At 39.0% G+C, this 8,281-nt stretch overlaps 1 protein-coding gene across 1 annotated transcript; it reads left to right on the forward strand.

Moving 5' to 3' along the window:
* Positions 1-250: 250 nt before the first annotated feature.
* On the forward strand, positions 251-6,633 carry polr1f (RNA polymerase I subunit F). Its single transcript, XM_084422669.1, has 4 exons — positions 251-642; positions 1,237-1,378; positions 1,495-1,703; positions 6,139-6,633. The coding sequence occupies exons 1-4, from the start codon at positions 344-346 to the stop codon at positions 6,548-6,550; spliced, it is 1,062 nt and encodes a 353-aa protein (XP_084278795.1). The 5' UTR covers positions 251-343; the 3' UTR covers positions 6,551-6,633.
* Positions 6,634-8,281: the final 1,648 nt, after the last annotated feature.

Raw genomic sequence — 8,281 nt, forward strand, 5'->3', positions numbered from 1 at the left:
TGTGTGTTTTATTGCAGACTAACCCTACAACAATTTTCATAAGTGCTGGAATATTCTTCATTAATTTTTCATTTGAATCCATTTTTACATTGTTCTTTTTTCAATTAATTATTTGTATTTTATATTTAATTCAAATTATCTTTTATTTTAACTTTTAAACAGTAAGGCTACTATTAGCGACAAAAAAAAGTTTGTTTATTTATTTATTTATTTATTTATTACTTTATTTGTGTGTGTAGTTCTCCTCCTCTCCGCTGGTGGTCACACATCACTCCGAGCAATTCGCCGCTAAACAGTAAACACACGAGCAAACGCACCACGTGCTCCTCCACATGTATTCAGCATGGCGAACTGGACTCAGGAGGACGGCGCCACGAAACCCGTCACAAACCCCTCGCATGTGTCAACAATAGCGCAGATATCTAGCGGAGATGTCACGGCCAGACCCGGGGGAAATTCTGCGGTGGTTCCGTGCCTCATTCCGTCGTTCGCGGGCGCGGTGAAGCTGCTGGACGCGCATTACTCGTGCCTGGTGCTCGACACGCACCGCAGACACATCGCGCTGCCGCCCGTTTACCTGCGAAAGAAGAGGCTCGGCATTCAGGAGGAACTCAACGCAGAACTGCTCAAGTACTCCGGCAGGTAAAACTAAAGGCTTGAAAGAAAATATCATAGAAAATGGTGGTAATGCCGCGGTATTTTGATACAGTGACAGCACTATTTATACATTATCATTGTTGTGCTTTAAGATTGTAGTGCGTTCACTGTCAGTAAAACCATGGTATTGTCGAGATACCTTTAAAAATACTCTAGTACTCTTTTGTAAGTGTGTCATTGCTGCTGCTTGATGGAAGTGTATCACATTCATATGCTACTCCAATACCAAGTATTGACACTTTGATAGATATAATAACAAACATGGTACGGTTTTGTTTTGTTGTAAAGTTGTCAATTAAAGGGAGGGTAGGCAATTTCCGAGCGGCTAGCAATAGCAAGTTAGCTATACATATATTTGTTCTACTCCCTGTAGTACTGTACTGTAAGATGTATTATTATTTGTATTTATTATTTTAATCAAATTTATTTTTAATATTTTTATTTATTTAGCTTAGTTTTAGTAGCACTCCTCAGTCTGAAATCATGGTAAAAACTCTCCAAAATGTCTATATGAACAACATTTATTAATACAGGATCAGACTAAGGAATTTACCAGGCGTTTGTTCTCTGGCTTTGCAGTTTGAACGGGGTTCCTATGGCGTATGACAACATTAAAATCGTAGGACAGCATGGAGACATTTATGACGATCAAGGATTCATTCACTTCAACATCGAGGCGTCGTTCGTGATCTTCAAACCGCAGATCGGGTCGACGCTCGTGGTATGTTTCCCAAGATCTTCATGAGCTAGAGATGGTGTTCTGGGCATGTATGTGAATGCGTTCTTGTATTTGCTCTGGCTGAAGATGTTTAATGGTGTGTGTTTGATGTCCCTCAGGGTGTGATTAATAAAATGGGAGTGGGTCACGTGGGCTGTCTGGTCCACGGCTGCTTTAACGCGTCAGTGGTGAAGCCCAATCTGCTGAGCCCAGAGCAGTGGAGGGACTCTGGCCTGAGTGTTGGACAGAGCCTGGAGTTCGAGGTCTTCAAGCTGGACGCTGAAGCTGCTGGTGTTCTTCTGATCAGAGGACGGCTGGACAAAACCAGGTACGCCGATCAAGGCCGTTTAAGGCGGCTGCGGTGATGCAATGACTTTACCGATAGGCACTTATTCAGAAGGCGGGACTAATTCTGCCATATTGCACGTTGCACTTTCTCCCATTCATAGTAATATGAGTGCACTTTCTTTGTATCTAAAGTCTTTGCTAGTAGTAAAGAAGAAGAGATGATCGATTCACGTGCCACTTGAACTGAGACGCCACAGTGATCTGTCACGCAGCATTAAAGAGCAGCGATGTTGACAAATTATATCTCGATATTTTCTGGGATTTTATCAATGACGATAATTATACAATATTTAGTTAACATTAGTGTGTTACAGCCAAACTGCCAACATTTTTGACTGCATTTCACCTGCAGTTACAAATGCATAAATAATGTTCTGATGTTTTAAACATAAAATATTGAATATTGATATTTTAACTGAATTTAAACATGAAAAGATACGAACAATCAATCAATTCAAACAATTTTAATCGTGGAAGAAGAGCCGAAAACTGACTCAGCCACACATACTCGAAGTGCAAAGAGAGAGAGAGAGAGAGGCGCGTTTCAGACAGCGCTCGAATGCAGAATTGATTCCTCTTTCGCGTTTCCTTGCCCTTGAACGGACACACAAACACAAAATTGTCAAAATACCGGCCTAAATGACCATCTCGACAAGTATTCTCTCGTTTATGTCATATGTGAACCGCTGAGAAAGAAACGGATATTTGTCAGTTGTGCAGTCGGTCTTAAAGTGACAGCACACACTTAATATTATATATATATATATATACTGTTTTCTGTGTCATTGATATAAATAAAACAATAAAATACAGCTTTAACAAAGATTAAAACTATATTTAATTTATACAGTGACAAATAGTGTTATTTTACATTTAGGCTTAATTATTAATTTCTGTACCTGAATATACTGTTAGACTTTGTAAACTTTATTTAGTATTCATCTCTGCTTATAATTTGTGTATTTGTTCTTATTTTATTACTGACTGTTCACTTGTTTTAAATAATGTGTGAACTTTATCAGTTAGGCTAGTCGTTTTTAATGTAGTAGCTATCGAAAAACTTAAACGCTGAAGCGTGAAAAATGTCACTCTTCGTGTGATATTAACTATATTAAATGATATAAATACAAAGGATATACTGGGGTGTTTTTGCCCCTTATCTTGAATATTTAGGGCATTATAAATGCATTTTAATAGACTAAATCACGCAGTGAAAGCATGCACTATAAATGCCTAGTATAACCTAGTAGACTACATGTAGAGTATGCTTGTGCTCTCTGGGTGTGTTTTTGTAAAGTGAGGGATAAACTCAATGTAAGATCGCATATCATTAAAACGACAATTACGATATTATCGTAGACGATGTATATCGCACACCCCTAGCGCCAAAACAGCATTTATTGAGTGATTTTCATGGTAAGATTTACAGAATTTGGAAGCTGAGACTTTGTTTGATATCTAAAGTATAAAAGCACAAAGCTTATTGCGATTTATTGGATGGGAGACATCATCGACTAAAAGATCTCGGTTCATAAAAAAATTAGCTTAAAGGATAATTCCGGTATTTAACACCTTGAGTCTATTTTGTAGTTTGTTTTGGATGAACTAGAGTGGTGGACACAGAAATGTTGACGATGGGTCCTGTCTCGACTTTTTGAGTCGTATAGAATCGCCTTTGACCGCTTCAGAGTGGCTGGCTACCGGCATGCACGAACATGTCCTTAAAACAATCCTTAACGTTCGTTTTCAAAACTGTGCAACTCACCGAGTGGTTAGTGGTGTTCGTTGATGATTAAAAACAAAAATGGCGCAATGTATGATTTCAATCCGTGTTGTTTGCTATAGTGGAACTATTTTTTCAGATACCTCACAACCGCGTATAAACTTCCGCTCGATATTTGAGTCTGAAGCAGAGTACGAACAGAGATACTGCTTTACGGCAATCCTTCAGTCACTTTGGTGCTTTCACGCTCTGCACTTTCTTTTCTCTCGAGGCATCGACAACACAGCTGACACAGGTAAATTCACGTGCTAGACGAGTTTTTGTTTTGTTTGTTTCTGGTCCCGCTTCGGATGCCACGATGCCATCAAGCGGTATCTCTGGTCGTAATCAGTCCTTCACTGACCAATCAGCGTTCATTAGCAGAGTGCTAGCGCGTTATGGGCAACAACAACTCAACCTGTAAGAAATCGAAAGGACATAAGTAATCGTTCATTCAACTTTCGACCTATAACCCATGTTGAACTTGCAAAACCTACTATCGAATCTGAGATTTCTCAACGGCAATCGGGTGAAAGAGACACATTTAGCCGTCTAGCCCCATAGACTCCCATTCATTTTGCACTCATGGCGATCGCCCCCAGTGGAACTCTTGAGGAACTACAACCAAAATTCGGTACAATAGGGCTTAATAGGGAGTGGGCAGGCTCTCCGTAGACGGGCTCTGATAGAGCACAGTTGCTCTGCTCACGCTAGCCTTCTGAGAGATGGAGAACTGAGCAAAAAGACTACAACCAAATGTAAACATCCCCCCTTTTCCGTTTCCGGTAGCGCAGTAATATCAACGAGCAATGAGTCCTCCAACAGAAATCAATGGGATTTTACAAAATGACAAATAAAACACGACAGAAAATGTATTTCGCTACACTACTTGTTTTTAATCATCAACGAACACCACTAACCACTCGGTGAGTTGCACAGTTTTGAAAACGAACGTTAAGGGTTGTTTTAAGGATATGTTCGTGCATGCCCGTAGCCAGCCACTATACGGCGATTCTATACGAGTCAAAAAGTCGAGACAGGACCCATCGTCAATTTCTGTGTCCACCACTCTAGTTCATCCAAAACAAACTACAAAATAGACTCAAGGTGTTAAAAACCGGAATTATCTTTTAATGGGATAGTTCACCCAAAAATGAAAATTCTGTCATAATTTACTCGCCCATAAGTTGTTCCAAACCTGTATGAGTTTCTTCTGCTGAACACAAGATATTTTGAAGAATGTTGGTAATCAAACAGTTTTTGGACCCCATTGACTACATAGTTTGTTTGTTTTTTTCATGCAATGGAAGTCAGTGGGGTCAATCAACTGTTTGGTTACCCATAACTTGAGGGTGAGTAAATGATGACAGAATTTTCATTTTTGGGTTAACTATCCCTTTAATTAAAATTGAGAAATTGGTATTGTCAACATAGCTGTTTAAAGGGTTACTTCAGGATTTAGCATTAAGCTTTGTATTAGTAGAAAACCTGTAGTATTTTCGAATTACCATGCTTTCCACCCTCATATCCCCCTGAGACAAGAGATTTATGTATTTTTTGTCTGGAAAAAATCCTCCGATGACGCAAAAATCGGCATTTTGCGTCATCGGAGGATTTTCTGGCCAGAGGCTAAAGACTACAGCCAGTAGATGGCGTTGTTCCGCATGTTTTCAGCCCGCCCATAGAGGGAGGGATCTCACTCACAGAATGTACACAGTGTCAGCCGTCTTTCTTTGGAAGCTAAGCTAGCAGGCTCTTGTTCTGTGGAGAAAGCTGAATAGTAGGAGAAAGCTGAGTAAGTAACCATCCTCCTTTTCCCGGACTTGTCCGGCGGGCGAGATCGTTCAAAATGTAACTTACAGGATTCAGCTTTTGCTTTCTGCGGTCGCTATTCCTTGTTTACATGCACACCTTTTGTTTCAATCTAACTGAATTCATTCCGATTGGTGAATTTGAATGTAGTGTTTACATGAACGCTAAACAAGTGATCGGTTGATGTGCGTTTTACCATTGCTAAGAAAAATTCCCGCTCCTCCGTGAGAGATGGGAGACCCAGCGCGTCTCAGTAATCACGCCACCGGCCTCGCGCTGTTCTCCCGCGGCCGTCAGCCTCGTCCTGCTCGCCACAGTAAACATGATGAATGGCGACTGTAGAACGCAAAAGCCGAATCCCGGACATTTTGGGCTATCTCTAAATCCCTCGCAAACTCATCACGTAGGCTAGCTTTGTTGTTTTAAACTGCGCACTCTTACCGGTAGGCGTGGCCTCCTAAGACAGCGAAGCAAGTGCATTCTGGGAGTTGTTGTCTTTCATCCACATAAGCCAAAAATACATTTTCTGGCTTTTCTCAGTCTAGAAAGCTCCAAATTAAAAAATTTCTTCTACTTAAATGACCTATTTTAAATACACATTCATCTTCCCAGAGGTGAAGTATCCCTTTAACTTTTGTAGTTTAGGAACACAGGACACAAAGGAAACCAAAAAATAAAAATAAAAAAATCAGTGTATGACTACATAAAATGTCAGTCAGATGATATGTCTGTTTCTAATGTCCAGTTTTTTCTTGAAAATATGTGACATTTTGACCAGACTTTATGCTAATAGATGAATTCAGCTCGTTTCATTTACTAACAATTTGTTGTTGACTTTTAGAATACAAGAGCTCGTGGCCCAAACCGAACAAAAGGAATCAACCGTAGAATCCTCTACAGAACCAGAACCCACGGAAGATACGACCGTCAGTCCAAAACCCAAGAAGAAAAAGAAGAAAGACAAGCGTGAGAAGGAGTCTGTGAACGACAGCAGCCTGCAGCAAACGTCGGAGAACAGCGAAACCACTGCGGACACAATGGAGGTGCACTCCAATTCAAACGGACATCACAAAGAGAAAAAGAAGAAGAAAAAAGACAAGCGACAGGAGTCGGATGAGATCTCGACCCCTGAGGTCCCGGCGAGCGACTCCAGCGGGTATTTGAGCGATAAAACCAGCAGAAAGAGAGCGTCGGAGAGAGAAGACGCCTCTGAACTAATGCCTGCTGCTAAAATGAAGAAGAAGAACAAGTGATTTCTGTCACAGAGCATTTAATGAACTCGAAAACTTTGTGAGATTTATATTTACAGAATATAATAAATGCTTTTTCCTCTGGAGTATTTGCATTTTTATATTTCCACCTGAAGAGGGCAGCATCACTCTTAGGTTCAATTGAAAGAAAGGATCAATTGGGATCAAAAGCTGCTTAATTCATAAAATTGTATTAATATTAAAAATTAATCCTAAAACTAAATCCATAAAATTATGTCAGGATCGTCTTCCCCAGATCGTCTGTGCGGGAATTGGAGTTTTATTCTTGTCAATGACATGCAAATTTTCTGAATTAAAAATGAATTTCACACGTGTAATGACATGAATACACCTCTTCTACATGGCTGAAACATAATTCAAATGAATTTTTATATATTTTGAGGATCCTAAAATTTTATAGCACCTGTGATAATAACATAATTGAAAGCTTGAAAAGTGGTTTGGTTTCTATTATTCTTAAAAAATGTAGGTTAGATGTGTTGAAGTTGCTTCAAGTTCTGTGACATTTATAAATTATTTGGATTTGATATTAAGCCTTAAAGCAACTGGAAAATAGTGCCTTAAAATGCTCTAAATTATTTGCAATAATCAGTGAATAACCCTGTTTAATTGAATTAAAAAATATATATATATTTATTAATTGTGCTTTTTCCTTCTTTCAATGTACAGTATTCTGACTGAAATTATTGTGGGTGTGTTTAATAGTGATATAATACCTGTTTAAAAAAACATGCAGGAAGACATTTTGTTGTCATGTGACAAATCATGACACAAAACAAAAACAAAACAATTTTTAGTCAATACATCATCAATCCTTCTTCCAAAACGTGTTTGTGTCTTACCCTGATTCACTTTGGTCCATCTATTATAAGTGTTTCTATTTTCAAACCTGTGGGGACGGTTTTCGCGGGAAATTGAGCCACTCCCGTCTCGTCATATCCGTGAATAGGGAAAAGATGCTCCAGCTCATGTGTCTGTGTGTGTGGGGGAGTGGCACAGGTTTGTCGTCATAACGAGTGAGAAAGGTTGATATGGAGCAGCTAAATCTCCACACTTCGGGGAATCGCCCATTTTAAACAAACACCGAACAGAGTAGAGTCTGCTGGCAAAAAGAGACTTGGCTTTTTGGAGATGGTGAGGACTGAGGGATTTGAAATGTTGTAAAAGCCATGCAAAGATGGCGTTTTTATTGCTCAACGGGTGATTAAGGTATTTTATTGAACAAATAAATTCCCATACGTAGCTCTCTAACAGAGTTAAAGCATGATCTATTGTGAAGGCTCATATTCATCCGCACAGTCACACAGAGTCGAAGCACAACAAAAACAATGTCCTTCCGCATAATTAATGAGGTTTTGTTTTTTAAACACTAGAGGGCCATAGTGTACAATTAACCATATCACATACTTTAATATTTTACGAAATGGAAACAATAATTTAGGTTGTCAAATATCAAAACAACTTCATCTTTGTCAAAATATAACTGTACAAAGTTTTGCTTTTGAAGCTGTATTGAAAATAATGATCAAGATGTGTAACTGGCTTCTTCATGATGCAAAGAAAATAGATGACTTTTTAACTTGATTACACCACTTGATATTTCCATGACTGAATCAAACCAATTCCTGAAAATGATTCAAAGGTGTGTTTTTTTTTTCCAAACCATGGCCATTTTTTTAAAATGTTTTGATGATTTCTCGGAAATGCTTATTT

The sequence above is a fragment of the Rutilus rutilus genome, assembly GCF_951802725.1.
Source record: "Rutilus rutilus genome assembly, chromosome: 11".
Classification (NCBI taxonomy): Eukaryota; Metazoa; Chordata; class Actinopteri; order Cypriniformes; family Leuciscidae; genus Rutilus; species Rutilus rutilus.